At 31.0% G+C, this 20,159-nt stretch overlaps 1 protein-coding gene across 1 annotated transcript; it reads left to right on the top strand.

Annotated features, from left to right (window-relative positions):
- The first annotated feature begins 1,893 nt into the window (after positions 1-1,893).
- On the top strand, positions 1,894-2,353 carry LOC120172737. Its single transcript, XM_039180132.1, has 2 exons — positions 1,894-2,245; positions 2,331-2,353. The coding sequence occupies exons 1-2, from the start codon at positions 1,894-1,896 to the stop codon at positions 2,351-2,353; spliced, it is 375 nt and encodes a 124-aa protein (XP_039036063.1).
- Positions 2,354-20,159: the final 17,806 nt, after the last annotated feature.

Genomic DNA, 20,159 nt, shown 5'->3' with positions numbered 1-20,159 from the left:
TGCTTTGTTTGGGTGGTCTCGTCGGACTTCTAATCCCATGGGAAGACTCCGAAAGCTGTACTTTCTTCACCCTGCCAAGCTTCATGCGTCTACGAGGAAATCCAAAAACTCGAGGCATTAATGGCGAGCGGCAGTGGATTCCATCTCTCCCTCTTTTTCTCTTCAATTCCTTTTTTGTTTTGTTATTGCTCCCGTCGCTTCCATTGACCTTGACCATAACGGTGACCACCGTTTATAACACCTGATATAGTAAACGTAAAGGCACAGAATCAAAACACAAAATCTTGAGAATTGTGAAGATTATGATCAAATACTTGGTGGGCAACTTCGAGTGATGAGCCGGAGCAAGGAATGTGGGATTTTCACCATCCATATGCAAACAATTAACAAAACTAAACAAACGATCCGTAATGAAGAATATGAGAACCACACAAACAAACAATTTCGACGCTATTCCATCAATGCAGTGAAGACCCAAACTGCCCAGAAAATGATGCAGTCCTTCCCCTTCAAGCACTAACCTGACCAAAGAGCCACTTGCGTATCCAAGGTTCAAAACCCCAATGATGTGGCGAAAGGTAAATGCATAGCTTGTAGATAACTTAGTTAGGTTTAAATATAATATATATTTTAAACCTATAAAAAAGAATGAATTTGTGTAATTCATATATTCTTTGGAAATTTCAAATTCACTGCTTGATAGCTTCTGCTTCTTTGGAATTCCATCTTTTGCTTCAAAATGTGCTCGTGGTCTGGACCTTGGGGACTCTCGGTGAGAAGCTGATCTGCATTGAACTGTGCAACCACGTCCTTCAAAACCTCCCTTCCAACAGCTCTTTGATCACCGTCAACGGTGTACATGGAAGCGCCGAGGATACTGGCGGCCGCACCGAGACCGAAAGCGACGCGTGCAAGGTTGGTCAAAAGAGAGACAGCGACTTGGTTGCCTCCCCTTTGTCTCTATTTCTTGCTTACTTTTCAGCTGGGTTTTTATGCCTATCGAGCCCTTTTCTTCCCGTCGTTCCCCTTGGCATTTTATACATAATATATATATAGGAAGAAGAAATGGGATTTGGTTTGAATTAGTGGGGTAGTGGTCGGTCATGATGGAAGGGGGAAGTAATGATTGTTGGGTAGTGTTCGAGTGGTGAGATAATAGTGGGCCTACAAAAAAAATAAAAAAATAATAATAAATAAATAAATAACTAAATATTTTTTATAAATTCAGATAAAAATAAGTGTCTATAATATATGTCCTTCATAATGTATTACCTATTTACACGAACTGAAGCACAATAAAATTATTAAAAAAAACGAGGGAAAAGGGAAAGAAGATAGGTCTTTTACAGCTGATGAGGTGTGAAAATACTCCCAAAGATAGATCCCACAGAAACAAATTGAAAAACACAAATTTTTATATTAAAAAAAGAGTAAAAGAACGACGAACTGGCAATTGATAGACCATGCATTTAAAAGGTAATGCTAGCTGCTCAGTTTCAAATTCTCTCTTTCGATTGTTATTGACCTGAGCTTGCGCTGCTTGATTCTAGCTGGTATGGGCGCTTAAACTGTGGATCAGTTTAATTAGGTTGGTTAAATAAAGATAACACAGTGAAACAAGATGTCTGTAACCTAGACTTAATATGTTCAGCTGACTCAAAATACATGTTCTTCAATACAGATACTGCACCTCACCAAACACTCTTTCTCTAGTTCCATGTCCCTTGTATTTGTAAAAGGCTGAATTCATATTCATTTGCCCACTTTTTACTTCTTTTATTCTCACTATAAATAGCTGAGGACCATCTTCGTTTGAGTTCAAGTTTTTCACAAGAATATCTTCGATAGAGTTCAAGTTGTACATCAAAAGTATCCCTGAATTGGTTTGTGGAAATGGAAACTCCAGTGAAGTACATGTGCGTTCTCGTGTTTCTAATGAGTATGACCATTGCAGCGCTCAATGGAGTCGAGGGAACTGCTAATTATTATGGTCCATGTGGGAAGCATGACATCCAGAAGGAGGCTGAGAAGTTGGAACCGTGTACATACGCAGCACAGCATCGGAGAGTTCCGGTTTCCGAGCGTTGCTGCACCGTGATGGAGAATAAGGTGAAGAATCCAGCCTGCCTGTGCGCTATTCTGTATTCTCAAACAGCATACGATATGGGGGTGAGGCCGGAAATCGCAGTGACCATTCCGAAACGCTGCAACATAGCTGATCGCCCTGTTGGTTACCAGTGTGGAGGTAAAATTGGCATTTCGCATCACCTTTACTCCTTGTATAGTGTTTGTTTCAATACTCTAATGAAGCTATTGTTTGTTTCTTGCAGATTTCACTCTGCCTCAACTCTGAAGACTCCCCATTACGTAGTATCAGCATGCTGGATTAGTTATGACAAATGTCGTGACACATTTCAATACATGATTGGAAGATTTTTTTATTAATTTAAATTTATTTAATTAAATAATTTTTTATCCAAACAAGCAACCGATTGGATAAAAAATAAAAAGATGCAAATACTATTGGGTCGAATTGAACTTGGGCCTAACTGGATACTTAAATAACACCCCAGCCACTGCACCTAACATACCTGATTATTTATTACTTACAACAAATTAAATTTTCTTTTAAAGCATTATAATTGCATAAAATAGAAGTAAAAATAAATTAGAATTAAATTTTTTTAATATTTGATTCAAGTTAATCTATTAATAAATTAATTACTGTTGATTATAAAAAATATTTTTAAAATATTTTACATCAATTTTTTATAAAAAAAATAAAGAAATCTATTTTTTTTTATTTTTTTAAAATCACATTTTTATCCCCTTTATTTATTAATAGATTTTTAATTAAAAGTCTATTAATAAATAAAGAGAATAAAAATTTTTACTCTTATTTAATTTTTTTTAAAATTTAACAGCATTTAAATTGATGTAGAGTATTTAAAAAAAATTAAATCAGCAATAAAAAAATAAAAAAATATGATTTTAAAAAAATTAAAATAAATAGAAAATTAATTTTTAATAATTTTGATGTAAAGTATTTCAAAAATAATTTTTTATAATTAACAGTAATTAATTTACTAATTCTAATTTATTTTTACTTCTATTTTCTTGTACCATTATCAAGCTTTAAAAGAATAATTACAATTTGTTAAGGTATTGGGATGTTTGGTGCAATGGTCGGGGTGTTGTTTATGCATCCAATTGTTCCTAAGTACAATTTCACCCAAGAGCAATTTCTTCTCCTTTATTTTCTATCTAATCGGTTGGTGACATGTGTCACCTTTTGATTGGATAAAAAATTATTTAATTAAATAAATTTAAATTAATAAATAGTCCTACAATGATGCATTAACACGTGGCATGCTCTTCTGGTGACACGTGTTAGATATTGATTGAATGGTTAACTTATTAAATTAAAGGGTAAAGTATAGTAATGTTCACTGAACTTTTCGAAAGCTTTCATTTAGGTCCCCCAACTTTTCAACTTATAATATAGTCCTCTAACATTTAGTCTATTTGCAATATGGTCCCTTGCCATTACACTACCGTTAGTACATTTGCAATATGATCACTGAACTTTTCAAGCACTTGCATTTAGGTCTCCCAACTTTTAAAACTTGCAAAATAGTCCTCAATTTCATTCTAAACCCTAAATTCTTTTTTCGATCTCGAATTTCCTTTTTCGCTTCTCTCTTCTCATTTCCAACGTAACTTTTCAGTCGGGGATGCATGGGAAATTCTAATCTAACTTTGAATTATGTGGAGGTATTGACTTGAATAAGGAGTATTGAATATCTTTCATAAGGAATACTAAAAGTTTTTATTAAGAAGAAAGAAAGAAAATTAGATGATTTTGGTTCAAAACTAACACGAATATCCAGATCATTGACATGCAGTTCCATAAACATAAAAATTTCAATAAAAAAGCACACGATGCGAGCTGAAAATGAGAAAGTGCGAAAGAGGAAAAGCTTACTTTCGGATAGCCCAAAAGAGAAAATAAATACCTTCTTGCAAGTGAGGGGAGAGGCTAATAAATAAACGCAATCGGTGTTGTGTTCCAGCAATTCTTCCTCCATTTTTTTCTTTGTAAATAAAAAGCTAAAAGGCAGAGCACTGTTGGGTTTACAATTTTACATGGCGGAAAATTGAAGAACAAAAACCAAACAAGAGTGCATGTGAGCAAAAGAGACTGAGAGGTGAAAGCGCTGTTTGGGATTTCATTATATTTGATCATCTGTTGAAAAATCTTTAACCACAAGGATCAAACGAATAAATTATTATATGTCATTTATACAAAATAATTCCAGCTTTGTTGGTGACTTTCAACAATGATACTTAGTTCATCTTAGTAGTATTTGTCAACTATGCATTTCTAACCCCATTTTTTCTCACAAGCATTTCATTGAACATCTACACTTCACTTGAGATGACCTGTATCTAACATTACACCTTGAATCGTTGATGGTCCCGATAGTCCATTGGTTGGGTCTTATCTTAATGGACTCTTATTCATGTCAACACCTCAACATAATTTAAAGTTAGATTAAAATTTCCCATGCATCCCTGACTGAAAAGTTATGATGGAAATGAGAAAAGAGGTGCGAAAGAGGAAATTTGAGATCGAAAAGGAATTTGGGGTTTAGAATGAAATTGAGGACTTTGTTATAAGTTTTAAAAGTTGGGGGACCTAAATACAAGCACCTGGAAAGTTCAGTAACCATATTGCAAGCTTACTAATGGTAGGGGACCATATTACAAATGAACTAAATATTGGAGGACTGTATTGCAAGTTTTAAAAGTTGGGGGACCTAAATGAAAGCTTTAGAAAAGTTGAGTGACCATTACTATACTTTACCCTAAATTAAATTAAATTTATGACCGAATTGAAAGAATATATAAATATTAAGGACTAAATGTAAAAATATATAAATTCTTTTAACTGTCACGTCAATATTTCCGTCAAATATTAACGACTAGTGGTCTGATTGATTAAATTAAATAATTAAGTGGTGTGATTGACAAAATTGAAAGATTGATGACAAAATAAAAGAGCTAAATAGTTAAGTGGTCAACTGAGTAGTTTACCCTTTAATTTTTATGTTTCAATTTAATCATTATACTTTAATGATAATATTAGTTAGTCTAAATAATTAAAACTTCTAACTATTTAAGTTAAAATTCTGATGTTGATTTTTTCTTTATAATATCTATTTTAATAGTATGCCCTCCTTCCCACTAAATATGTCCATTATTAACTTTCAAAATATGATCATGATTATTTTAAATAGTTTAACAATTAAATTTTATAAAATATATATTTAAAAAATACTTGATTAAAGTTTTATAAAATACATTTTTATCAATAATAAATTTTAAATAATGATGAGTCAAAATTAAAAAAATTGACAAAAAATCAATAGTGGACCGATTTAATAGGATAGAGAGATTTTTTTTAATTTCAAAATTATTATCAATGATGATGCGTAATATCTGAAAAATAATAAGAACAAAATAAAAAAGCATATATTTTACATAAAAAATTATTTCAGAAAAAAACACATATAGGGAAGATAAATTGTATTGTGTCGACAATAAAATACGAAACATACACATATCAAAAACCTAAATCCTCCACAATATCGAACAAGCTTAGAAACCTAAATTTATGTTTCACCACATATTCCCATTATTTTTTCTCAATTTATTTCTTCACCAAACAGGTCACTTGTGAATTTTTTGGATTTAGCAAAAATAAAAAAAATCAGATCACAGTTTCTATCAAACTTGATAAATTATAATGAATCTTTTTTTTTAAAAATCTATATCATTGTTTTAAATTGATTACTTAATGGTGTGTACTATTTGGATTAACTAATGGCGCTATCAAAATAAAGAATCGAATTATGTTAAATTAAAATATAAGGACTAAATTTTAAATTTGTATCATAGTAAAAGGAGTATAATCATCATTTGACCCTAGTTTATAAAACCTAAAAAGAAGGTTTAGGTCACCACTTGCTAGGGTGGCAATCGAGTGGGGGAAAAACCAAAAATCCTGGGGATTCGAACAAATATGAATGAGGAATAACTGAAATCTTCACCCATGGGAATGAGGATGGGGACGGGGATTGTTATATCCGAACCGTAGAGATAACTAAACTGTACCAATATGAATAACCATGGGGAACCCTGATATTTTACAAAATAACCGTGGGGGTCCTCGAAAGATATTTGTGAGATTACGTGTTGCCATTGCTACATCTCAAATGAACTAAAATTGAAGTTTAGATCTTTTCTCATTTAATATACAATGATTTTTTAGATTGAAATGGTTAAGATTATACATATACATTGGGTGTTAGATGAATATTAACGTTTGAAACTTTCATATTATAGATAAAGACCAATTTGAGACAATATGATATATCTTACAAGTTTTAGGTGTTGCATTAATTTCAAAAATGTTTTTTTTTATTTTTTTGGGATGAATATTAATCGCAAATCGCGGAGATCCGTAAGGGATGGGTACGGGGACAAAAAATTTCTGAAACATATAATGAGGAATCCCCAAAACCGTACATGCAAGTGTTGGGAACATAATGGGTAATGCAAAGCCGTCTCCACCCTTCCCTTTGCCACCCCTACCATTTGCTTCCTAAGGTAAAATCATTTGACATAAGTACTTCAAAGATTAAGGAAATTAAAGATTATCATTACATCTAGAAATTTTCTTATTAGTTTATATAAATAATCAATTTTAGAGAAAGATATATTTATTATTTGATGGAACATATGTTAAAAAGAATCAAAATTCCAAAACTGCACTTATAAAAATTCTATTTGTCTAGCCTAAAATATAAATTAGATAACAAGAAATTTAATCCAATCATATTTAATTATAGGGTAAACTACACATTTTGTACTTAAATTATCAATTTTATTTCGTTTTAGAACCTAAATTTTTATTTATTCAAAATCATATTTAACGTTTACTTTTTGTTTTATTTTAGTACCTCATTGTTAAAAACTTAATGGAACTACTACACATGACATTTTTATGGGTAAATTATTCATCATTTAACTATCTTTTCTCTCCTATTTTTGTTGCTAAAGTTTAAAAATTTTCAATTTAACTATTCAACTTTGAAATTGTTCATTTTTTAATCACTCTAATTTATTTTTTTAATAATTTTGTGACATGACATTTTATTATTATTTTATTAGCATATAATTAAAATAAACAAAATTAAATTTTGAAGTTAGAGTGATTAAATTAAGAGTAATTTGAAAGTTAAGTAATTAAATTTAAAAAACTAAATTTCAGTGACCAAAATATGAGTTAGAAGATAATTAAATTATGATTGATGTAATTTATTCATTAAAATGTGTCACGTTATAATAATCCTGTTAAGTTTTTTAACATGGAGGTACCTAAATAAAAATAATAAAATTAACATAACTATTCAAAACAAATATATAATATATAACAAGTAACCAAAATAAAATGCAACAAAACCTGCTGGCTGAAATCAAAACTAGCAAATAAAGATGAATCTAGTGGCCTTAAATCCCTCAACGTTTAGCGCATTTTAAAAAATGGTCATCTATAGGGATCAAACTTGATATTTATCATTTTTTATACGTATTGTATAATTTTTAGTTTAATTTTTGTTTAGTCCCCCTAGTTTAGCCATGTTTTTGCATGTTAGTCACCTGTATGGATTGTTTTTGTGATTTACCCAGTTTTATGCATGTTATGTATTTTTAGGGTTATTTTTCGAATGGTCCTTTATGTTTAGCATGTTTTTATAGTTTGGTCCTTGTATTTTTAGGGCTATTTTTAAATGCTTAGGGACTAATATTTTAATTTTCCTTTTTTATTTCGAATGTATTATTTTAGGTTAGGAAAATTGGAATATTTATAAAATAGCCCCTGTATTTTTGCATGTTTGTATTTCGAACCCGAATGTGCTTTTCATTTATTTTAATTTGGCTTTGTATTTTTAATTTATTTTAATTTAGTCCCATGTTTTATTTATTTTTCATTTATTGTAATTTTAGCATAGTATATTGAAAATGTTTCTTTTAGTCACTTTTATATTTTATTTTTGTTTCAATTTTGGCATTATGGTTTGATTATTTGTGCTTAGTCCTATTTTTAGTTTATTAGAATTTTTGCATGTTATTTGCATATTAGTTCATTTTAGTCTTAATTAATTTCACCTGAAAGCCTCATAAGCATAACTCAACTAATTTCATAATTAGATTAAGGGTAGTATTTATTTATTTTATAATATTAAGAAGGGACTGTATTAATGTAACTGGATGTCCTATTCCGATGTTTTAAAATAAATAAATGCCCTACTAAAAAAACCCAAAAAATTGATTACATGTAAAATTAAATCAAGATTAAAGGGAATGTTCTTCTTTTTAAACTTGTCGAGATGATTCGTCTAATTTATATTAGATATTTACTCTTGATATTTTTAAATAATTGAACATCTCTTATCTTTTCTGATTAATATAATTTGGATTAAGTGGCTTAAATTTTTATTTGGTCGAATCAAATTATTTTAATCTCGAATTCTGGGGGAAATTATTATATTCTTTTTATTTCAGTTGGAAAGAGAAATATTTATCCTAAATTATTTTAGGGATTATTTTCTCTTCGATTGGAAATATTAGAATATTTTCTATTTCTCTTTAGAAATTTTCATTCAATAAAAATTGCATGGTTGAATTTGAAATAATAAAATCGTAACTTAAATTTATATTCGAATTCTTAGATTTCCACTATTAGAGACAATTTATAATCGATGGGATACCAATTTTGGGCGTTGTAGGGGTGCTTATCCTTCCCCACACGTAATTAATCCCTGAACCCTTTTTTTATTACAAAAAAATGAATCTCTGGTTACACGTAGACTTGTTTATCTTTTAAAATGATGTTTTCTTAAAAACTCTTTTAAAAGAAAATTTTTAGGTATTCGACTTACCTAACCCAAAAGGTCGATGGCAGCTCCAAAACATTTTAAAACCTTTTCAAAGAAAAAACCCCCAAGTAAAACTAAGTTTTTCCCCGCCCAAGCAAAAAACGGTGTCGACAACTTTAAATCTCTTTTCCCAAAACACTCTGTCAGTTTCTCTTTGCTGAGAATTTCTTTTGTTACTTTTCTTCTTTACTTGCCTCCAAATAACTCTAGGGTGGAAAAAATTTGCACACTTTTCAACAACGATTACAAGTGCTGACATTAAGACTTAATTTGGATTCCATGCACTAAAAATATTAACTTAACGTGATACCATAAATCTTTTGCATATCTTGAGATTATGTTTATCCACCTATAAGATGCTTATAAAAGAATAAAATTGAAGATCCAAAAGATGAACTTGGAATTTATTGATAAAGATATGAAAATTTGTTCAAAGTCATGGTAATCATATGAATGAGAAAATATAGAAATCAGAGTCAGATGACCCAACAATTATTAGCATGAGTATTTCTGAACCAATCAACTTGATATGATTTAGAGCACTGAGGTAAGCTTATGTCTGAAAGATCTCAAATGTTTCCAGAATGTTTGTAGACATGAAGTTCTTCCCAAAATATCATGCTCTCAAGAAGGTTTAATTTCCAGATGCCTAATATCAACATGTATTTGAGCCGCCCTTCCAGGTTTTCAACTCAAATCCTTCATTTGGTTGCAAGACGCCCTTTGCGGGTTTTCATCTTGACCCCTTTTTTATTTTTTATTTTATTTTCTTTTTTTCTTCTTTTTTTCTTCTTTTCTTCAAGCATAATATTTCTTGACAGAATATTATTTTATTGGGTTTCTCAGAACTTCTCCATCCATTTCTGTCAAAATTAATGCTCATCTGGAAAAGACATTTTTGACAACATATGGCCCTTCCCAATTAGGCATCCATTTCCCACGGAAATCTTTATGTATAGGCAAGATCTTCTTAAGCACTAGATCACCCTCTTGGAACTCTGTCGGATGAACTTTCTTGTTATGAGCCTTTATCATCCGTTTCTTATACATCTGTAAACGTAAAATAGCTTTCAATCTATTTTCCTCAATAAGGTTAAATTGATCAAATTGAGCTTGGACCCATTCAGCCTCATCTAATTTTACCACCTTCAAGATTTGAAGTGATGGGATGTCAACTTCATTAGGTAAGACTGCCTCCATCCCATAGACTAAAAAAAAGTGTTGCACCAGTAGATGTTTGCACTGTAGTTCGATATGCATATAGGGAAAAGGGTAACTTCTCGTGCCAATCCTTGTAAGTTTCAGTGGTCTTTGTAATGATCCTCTTAATGTTCTTATTTACTGCTTCAACTGCCCCATTCATCATCGAGTGATAGGTCACTGAGTTTGCATGTTTTATCTTAAACTGTACGCAAAGTTCAATAATCATTTTATTGTTCAAGTTCATATCATTATTCGTAATGATTTTCTTTGGTAGCCCATACCGACAGATTATTTATTTCCTTATAAATTTACAAACTGTAGATCTCTTTATATTGGCATATGAGGCAGCTTCAACCTACTTAGTGAAATAATTAATTGCCACCAGGATGAAACGATGCCCATTTGATGCTTTTGGTGTGATTACCCCAATGACGTCTATTCCCCACATAGAAAATTACTAAGGTGCCGTCATCACATGTAAAGGCGATAGAGGTGCATGAATCTTGTCTGCGTATATTTGGCATTTATGACATTTTCTTGCATAATCAATGCAATTTTTATGCATAGTAGCCCAATAATACCCAAATCTCATTAATCTTTCTAGCCATAGAAATACCGTTTGCATGTGTTCCACATATCCCATTATGTACCTCCTCAACAATACTTCTTGCTTCTCTAGTATTTACACATCTCAATAGCACTCGATCACTGCCCCTTCTATACAAAGTCTCTTCATCGAGAATGTATCCGACAACCATTCTTCTTAGTGTTCTTTTCTCAATCTCAGATGTATTTTATGGATAAATTTGATATTTGATATATTGCAAAATATCATAATACCATAGATTACCATATGCCTCTTCTTCTACACTGTAGCATTGTGTCGGAATTTCATATACTTGTATTCTAATTGGCATCATATCAGCTTTCTTATTTGCTTTAAACATAGAGGCTAATGTCGCCAAAGTATCTACCATTTGATTATCTTCTTGAGGGAGATAAGTAAAGGTGACCCTTTCAAATTCCTTTACTAGTTCGAGGATTAAATCTCGGTATTCCAATAATTTTGGATCTTTTGTTTCCCACTCTCCTCGTAATTGATACACCACTAACGATGGATCTCCATATACCTTTAGTGTTTTAATTTTCCTCTCTATGGTTTCTTTCAATCCCATGACACAAGCTTCATATTCTGCCATATTATTGGTGCAAAAGAACTCACATCTACTTATAAAATAATAGTAGAAATTTTCTGAAGAAATTAACACTACCCCAATTCCTCGTCCCAAAGTGTTAGACGCTCCATCAAAATAAAGCTTTCATGACTCGTTATCTAATATGACTTTTTCGTCTGTAGATATGCACAATAAATCCTCATCTAGAAAATTAAAACTTAGGGATTGATAATCATCTTATGCACGACTGGCCAAAAAATCTACTATGGTACTTCCTTTTAATGTTTTTTTAGTTGAAATATACGATGTCAAACTCGAATAACAACATCTATCATCTAGTCATTTTGCCTATCAAAGCTGGTGATTCCATTAAGAACTTTAAAGGATTAAGTATGGATATCAAACAAGTGGTATAATATAACATGTACTATCTGAGCCTTCGAGTAGCTCACACCAAAGCACAATATAATTTTTGTATTGGTGGGTATCAAATTTCACAATCAGTAAACTTCTTTCTTAGATAATAAATGGATTTTTCCTTCCTTCCAGACTCATCATGTTGTCCTAGCACACATCCTATTGAATTTTCAAATAATGTCAAGTAGAGAATTAACGGTCTACCGGGAACTGGTGCTACTAAAATGGGGTCATTGGATAAATATTTTTTAATAATATCCAAAGTTTCTTGGCATTCATTATTCCAAACTTCAGGATTATTCTTTCGAAGTAACTTGAACATTGTATAACATTTATCAGTTAATTGAGAAATGAATCGAGATATATAATTTAAACTCCCCAAAAAACCTCAAACTTTTGTAATGGGTAGTGGAAGATCTTGAATTGCTTTTACTTTATCTGGATCAATCTCGATTCCTTTTTGGCTGACTACAAATCCCAAAAGCTTTCCTAATGTTACCCCAAAAGTACATTTAGCGGGGTTGAGCTTTAATTGATACTTTCTCAATCTCTGAAAAAGCTTTCTTAAATTTTGAATATGTTCTTCCTCAATTCATGATTTGGCAATCATGTCATCCACATAAACTTCGATCTCCTTGTGTATCATGTAATGGAACAGAGTTACCATTGTTCTCTGATATGTCTCCCTTGCATTTTTCAATCCAAATGGCATTACTTTGTAATAGAAAGTTCCCTACATGGTTACAAATGTAGTTTTTCCATGTCCTCAGGGTCCATTTGTATTTGATTATATCCTGAAAAGCCATCCATGAAGGAAAACCATGCATGCTCGACGGTATTATCCACTAATGTGTTTATATGAGGCAGTGGAAAGATATCTTTTGGACTAGCTTTGTTGAGATCTCTGTAATCTACGCACATTCAAACTTTCCCATCCTTCTTTGGTACTGGAACTATGTTAGCTACCTATTCTGGACATTTTGCTGCCTGTAGAAAACCTGCATTAATTTTCTTCATCACTTCCTCTTAATCTTCAACAACATTTCTGGCCTCATTCGCCTGAGCTTTTGTTGAACGGGTTTATATTCTGGCTTGATCGGAAGTTTGTGCACCACTATATCTGTACTCAAACCAGGCATATCTTGGTAAGACCAAGCGAAGATATCTTTGAACTCTTGGATGAGATTTATCAATTCTCGTTTTATCTGGGCTGACAAAGTAATGCCAATCTTCACCTCTTTTATTTCTTCATTGGTTCCCAGATTTACAATCTCAATCTTTTCTTTGTGAGGTAAGATTTGTTTATCTTCTTTTTCTATCTGCCTTAACAATTATGTAGGGACATCACATTTCACTTCATCCTCAAACTCATTGACTTCTTCCAAACATATGGGATGCACTAAATTTATCTCATGATTAATTTCATGAATAATCATGATATTAACGTTGTGAAACTTGCAAAGAAAATTTAAATCGAATATATTTTCGAATAGACATAGTGAATTTATGAAATAAATATAAAGAATGAGAAATAATGAATGTGAATAATGTAAAAATGTGAAGAGTACAAAGAATGAATGTCATTTGAGAATTTAAAGAAAACATATTCTATTTAATATTAAGTAAGCTTAACATAAATGCCCTTACAAAATAACAAAAACTTTTAATATTCTTGGGCCAAATCATAAAGGTTGGTTCTGGGTATTACTCTGAGTTAATCCTAAAAACTACAAGGAGATCCTCCATAGTCCAATTATTTAGTGTTTCTCCAGGAAGACAAGGGCGAATCCCATCCAAGTATATGCTAGCCTTATGGTCATTTGTGATCATGTTGATGAACAATATTTCCATAGCTTCATCAATCATGCTTTGATCTTTCATCAACTCTCCCTCCTTAAAAGCATCGACCAGTTGTTGTTCCACTTAACCAATCCTCCAGATTTGAATGTGAGCTTCAGATGAGGAAAAGATATTCATTCTCATGGAATTTCCTCTCTTTTCAGTCTTGATCTTCTATCATCACCTCTTCTTTTTAATTCTTTTCTCATTTGCTAAAAGTTAGGCTTAAATCCAATCCCAAAACGATCTTTTTTCATCTTCACAACTACAGATTGTGAACTTACCTGAAGATTCTTACCCAAACCTCTTCCAATTTTAGCTCATATTCCTAAAGTCTGTTATACAACCATTTTAATGCAAACATATAATATAGGGTGAGGATTTTTTCCTCCTTTAGCAATAAAGGTTGCATTGATAAACTCCAAAGCTCGAAAAGAACACTCAAGAGCATCATCATTTGTCTCAATGTATGGAGCATTACTTGTCACAGAAGTGATGATTTCTTTCTCGGCTCCCAAACAGATCAATTGACCGTCAATAAAAAACTTCAATTTTTGATGTATTAACACGTGGCATGCTCTTCTGGTGACATGTGTCAGATATTGATATAATGGTTAATTTATTAAATTTAATTTAATTTATAACCAAATTGAGAGAATATATAAATATTAAGGACTAAATGTAAAAATATATAAATTCTTTTAACTGTCACGTCAACATTTTCTTCAAATATTAAAATCTAGTGGCCTGATTCATTAAATTAAATAATTACTTGGTGTGATTGACAAAATTGAAAGATTGGTGACAAAATAAAAGGGCTAAATAGTTAAGTGGTCAACTGAGTAGTTTACCCTTTAATTTTTATGTTTTAATTTAATCATTATACTTTAATGAAAATATTAGTTAGTCTAAATAATTAACACTTCTAACTCTTTAAGTTAAAAATCTGATGTTGATTTTTTTCTTTATAATATCTGTTTTAATAATATGCCCTCCTTCCCACTAAATATGTCCATTATTAACTTTCAAAAGTTCAAAAATTTTAAACTTTGATCATGATTATTTCAAATAGTTTAACAATTAAATTTTATAAAATATATATTTAAAAAATACTTGATTAAAGGTTTTTAAAATACATTTTTATCAATAATAAATTTTAAATAATGATGAGTCAAAGTTAAAAAAATTGACAAAAAAATCAATAGTGGACTGATTTAATAGGAGAGAGAGATTTGTTTTAATTTCAATATTATTATCAATGATGATGCATAATATCTGAAAAAAAATAAGAACAAAATTAAAAAAAAACATATATTTTACATAAAAAATTATTTCAGAAAAAATCACATATAGGGAAGATAAATTGTATTGTGTCAACAATAAAATACGAAACAGACACATGAAAAACCTAAATCCTCCACAATATCGAACAAACTTAGAAACCTAAATTTATGTTTCACCACATATTCCCATTATTTTTCTATCAATTTATTTCTTCACCAAACGAGTTACATTGTGAAATTTTTGGATTTAGAAAAAAAAAATCATATCATAGTTTCTATCAAACTTCATAAATTAAAATGAATCTTTTTTTAAAAAATCTATATCATTATTTTAAATTGAGTAATTAATGGTGTGTACTGTTTGGATTAACTAATGGCGCTATCCAAATAAAGAATCAAATTATGTTAAATTAAAATATAAGGATTAAATTCTAAATTTGTATCATAGTAAAATGAGTATAATCATCATATGACCCTAGTTTATAAAACCTAAAAAAAGAAGGTTTAGGTCACCACTTGCTAGGGGTGGCAATCGAGTGGGGAAAAACTGAAAATCGTAGGGATTCGAACCGATAGGAATGAAGAATAACTGAAATCTTCACCCACGGGTGTAACCCCCTAGACCCAGCCTATGCGTTTCGACTAAGTCTAGCATATTACATTAAAGATTCTTAAAAATATTTCCCAAAAACGATATTCATTAATATCAATCATATTACAAATGGCATGTATAAAAGTATAATAAGTAACGATAAAACCCAACTCTTGAATATAAAACTAAAAGAGACCGAGTAAAATAAAATATGAAATAAATCCGGAGCATCGAAAATCAAATATCAGTAGCAAAAGCAGTAAACATTATAAAACGATAAATACTTCAAAAATAAGGCCCATGTCATCATAATTAAAAGTAATTCGGAAGATAGAACATTACAACAAAATAATCCGAACTAAATGTATCAATCCTCCAAGTGCTTGATACGGAGTATCCATCCGAGAGTATCTGAAAGGGGGTAAAATAGTTTGAAAAGTGAGTTAGAGGCTTAGTGTGTCCCAACAGTGCAGAAATAAAAACATAAATTTATGATTTTTAAAACCAATATAGATTACATTCATTAAAACATCATAGGAGTTTTTAATTTAAAAACTCCAAATCGTCCTCCAACCAAACGTCAGGTGCAGTTCCCCAGAACTGCATAACCTAAGGGAGTACCTTGGGGCCTGCGAGCCTACCCAAGACAATTCTCGGGCCACAAAGGCTTACCCAAGAAAATCTCAAAGCCGCAGAGCCTCCCCAAGGGTCGCCATAGGTCCATAAGGAATTACAATCAGGTAAATTATACAGTAGTCAAATCAGATGAAACATTTTATTTCAAATCAGACAAAACAATCATGTGCACATGATATTTCAAACAAATATTTAAAACAGTTATTTTGCACACAAGGAATACATCTCGATAATAGGCTCAGTCTGAAAGATCTATCGAGTACCAACTTCATTAGGCTCTTCGACTGAATGGGAACCTAAGCCATATCAGAACAGGGTCATATTCAGAATAATATTATAAACAGAATAACTAACAAGGATACAGAACTATACGAGTATTCACGGTCTCTCGAGGATGGGAGGATCGGGAGGAACCGGGTCGAGCAGTGAAACAGTTAGGAGATTCCCGAGTACCTTTTAACATATTATAACAATAATTAGTCCTTAACCATTCAATTCAACTAACTGAATTAAAACACTAAAATAAATATGCATTTTTTGGATTTACGGGTCAGTTCAGAGGTTTTCGGGTTTGAATTTCGCAAAACATACTTCAGAATCAGACGCAGGACGTCGAAAAATATAAAATATGACTTTTCGAAAATTTTGACTTTTTGATCAAAGTCAACGGTCAACAGGTCGGGTGGGGTCGGACCGGGTCGGTCGGTCAAACTGGGTCGGGTCAATGGTTCAAAGCTGTCCACCACGCGGTGGACATTCCCCACATGCAGGGGCTGCTCGTGGGAGCGTGTGTGGTGGCTCGGGAGTCCTAAAAAATTTTACAAAAATTTCTAAAATTATTTTAAGGGATTTTGAGAAGGGATTTTGAGAAACTTACCAAGCTCAGTTCAAAATTTTAAACGGCGGAGAGCTCAATTTTAAAACATCGGAAACTTTAACTTCCTCACTTCCCTCACGCATCAGTGATGATAGAGACAAGAAGGGCACTAGTAGACTCGGAACGACGCAAGGAACATGATGTGCAGGAGGTGTCAAAAACAGAGCAATGATCGACGATGAATCGACAATTTTCACAATGGTGGTGTTAAAAAAATTTGAAACTTTGAATCGAATTCACAGCGCTAGAAAATGTTTCACGACGAGAGGTTTACAGGATTTTGTTCACCGTTCGACGATGAACCAAATAAAAGTGGTGGTGCAGGCTGGAACGGCCGGTCGGCGACGAAATCGGCCTTGGAAGAATGGTATGCGGGGAGAAAGTTTTGTTAATTTTTTTCTTATTTAACAAACAGAAACCAAAACCGACACTAAATGGTCAAATTCAGGGCTAGGTCCCTGAATTTCCTTTAACTTCTAAAATGGCCTACAAGTTCTGAAAAGTTTTAATTTGACCCTCAAATTTCACCCAATTGATTAAATTATAATTTTTTTGGGTTGTTTCAATGGGAATGGAATAGGGATAGGGAAGAGGATTATTATATCCAAACCATGGGGATAACTGAACTGTACCTGTGTGAATAAGCATGGGGAACCTTGATATTTTACAAAAATAATCGTGGGGATCCTCGAAAGATATTTGTGAGATTACGTGTTGCCACTGTTACATCTCAAGTGAACTAAAATTGAAGTTTAGATCTTTTCTCATTTAATATATATTGATTTTTTAGATTAAAAATGGTTAAGATTGTACATATACATTGGGTGTTGGATGAATATTAACGTTTAAAACTTTCATATTATATATAAAGACCAATTTGAGACAATCTGATATATCTTACAAGTTTTAGGTGTTGCATTAATTTAAAAAATGTTTGTTTATTTTTTTAGGATGGAGATTAATCGAAACTCGCGGGGATCCGTAAGGGATGGGTATGGGGACAAAAAATTCCTGAAACATATAATGAGAATTCCCTAAAACCATATTCGCAAGTGTTGGGAACGAAATGGGTAATGCAAAACCGTCTCCGCCCCTTTTCGTTGCCACCCCTACCACTTGCTTCTTATGGTAAAATCATTTGACATAAGTACTTCAAAGATTGAGGAAATTAAAGATTATCATTCCATCTAGCAATTTTCTTATTAGTTTATATAAATAATCAATTTTAGAGAAAGATATATTTATTATTTGATGGAACATATGTTAAAAAGAATCAAAATTCCATAATTGCACTTATGAAAATTCTATTTGTCTAGCCTAAAATACAAATTAGATAGCAAGAAATTTAATCCAATCATATTTAATTATAGGGTAAACTACACATTTTGTACTTAAATTATCAATGTTATTTCGTTTTAGTACCTAAATTTTTATTTATTTCAAAATCATATTTAATGTTTACTTTTTGTTTTATTTTAGTACCACATTGTTAAATATTTAATGGAACTACTACACGTGACATTTTTATGGGTAAATTATTCATCACTTAACTATCTTCTCTCTCTTATTTTTGTTACTAAAGTTTAAAAAATTTCAATTTAACTATTCAACTTTCAAATTTTTCATGTTTTAATCACTCTAATTTATTTTATTAATAATTTTGTGACATGACAATTTATTATTTTTTTATTAGCATATAATTAAAATAAACAAAATTAAAATTTGAAGTTAGAGTGATTAAATTAAGAGTAATTTGAAATTTAAGTAATTAAATTTAAAAAACTAAACTTCAGTGACCAAAATATGAGTGAGAAAATAATTGAACGATGATTGATGTAATTTATTCATTAAAATGTGTCACGTTATAAACCCGCTAAGTTTTTTAACATGGAGGTACCAAAATGAAACAAAAAAATAATTATTAGATATGTGTCGTAACCGATTTTCGCCCGGTAGGACGTTTCTTGGGGAAAAGCAAGTACATAAATAAATGGTTTTTCATGAAATATTTTGGAGTCGTCATCGACCTTATTGGGTTAGGTAGGTCGAATACCTAAAAACCACATTTTAAAAGAGTTTTTAAGAAAACATCATTTTAAAAGATAAATCAGTCTACGTGTAACCATAAATTCATTCTTTTTTAGTAATAAAAGGGATTCGAGGTCGATTACGCGTGAGGAAGGATAAACACCGCCACAACGCCCAAAATTGGTACTCCATTGATTATAAATTGTCTCTAGTAGTGGAAATCTAAGAATTCAAATATGAATTTAATTTACGATCATATTATTTCAAATTCAATCGCAAAATATTCTAAGGAAAAAATAGAAAATATTCCAATATTTCCAATCGAAGAGAAAATAATCCCTAAAATATTTTAGGAAGAATATTTCTCTTTTCAATTGAAATAATAAGAATATGTTAATTCTTCCCAAGAACTCAATATTAAAATAATTTGATATAACCAAAATGAATATAAATAAAGTAGGCATATTCTATTTTTTTAGGTTTTTATAAGTGGGGTATTTATTTATTTTAAAACATCAAAATAAGACATCTAGTTACTTTAAGACAATCATTTCTTAATATTTAAAAATAAATAAATATTATCCCTTAATCAAATTATGAAATGGGTCAAGTTATACCTATGAGTCTTTCATATATATATATATATATATATATATTCATGTGACTAAAATGGAATAAAAAAAATAAAAGAAATAATTGAAGTACTAAATTTAAAGTATCAAAAAATAAAGGACAATAATAAAAATAAAATAAAATTGCGATTAAACAGTGACCAAAATAAAAGAAATTAAAACTATAGCATCATATTTAAGAATAAAATAATAACATAATTAATTAATGACTAAAATGAAATAAAATAGAAATTAACATGCAAAAATCGAAGAATATCGGTGACCAAAATAAAAAAAAAGCCTAAACTAGAAGGGCTTATGGGTGATTAACCCACTAACTAGTGACTTAAATGAAAAAACACGCTTAAAGTACAAGGACTTTAGCGTGGTTTACCCCAAAAATTAAACCCTTCACCGACCAAAATGCAAAACACGTCAAATATATAGAGACTTAAACGTGATTTAACCCTAAAACTTATGGCTAAAATATAAA

The sequence above is a fragment of the Hibiscus syriacus genome, unplaced genomic scaffold (assembly GCF_006381635.1).
Source record: "Hibiscus syriacus cultivar Baekdansim isolate YM2019G1 unplaced genomic scaffold, ASM638163v2 tig00111877_pilon, whole genome shotgun sequence".
In the NCBI taxonomy this organism is placed as follows: Eukaryota; Viridiplantae; Streptophyta; class Magnoliopsida; order Malvales; family Malvaceae; genus Hibiscus; species Hibiscus syriacus.
This window is presented reverse-complemented; position numbering and strand designations above follow the sequence as displayed.

Bases quoted from the DNA above. Each gene is read 5' to 3' on its own strand.
- LOC120172737 (XM_039180132.1), top strand. From the start codon at position 1,894: ATGGAAACTCCAGTGAAGTACATGTGCGTTCTCGTGTTTCTAATGAGT. The intron at 2,246-2,330 runs GTAAAATTGGCA...TGTTTCTTGCAG, and splicing joins TGTTGGTTACCAGTGTGGAG to ATTTCACTCTGCCTCAACTC.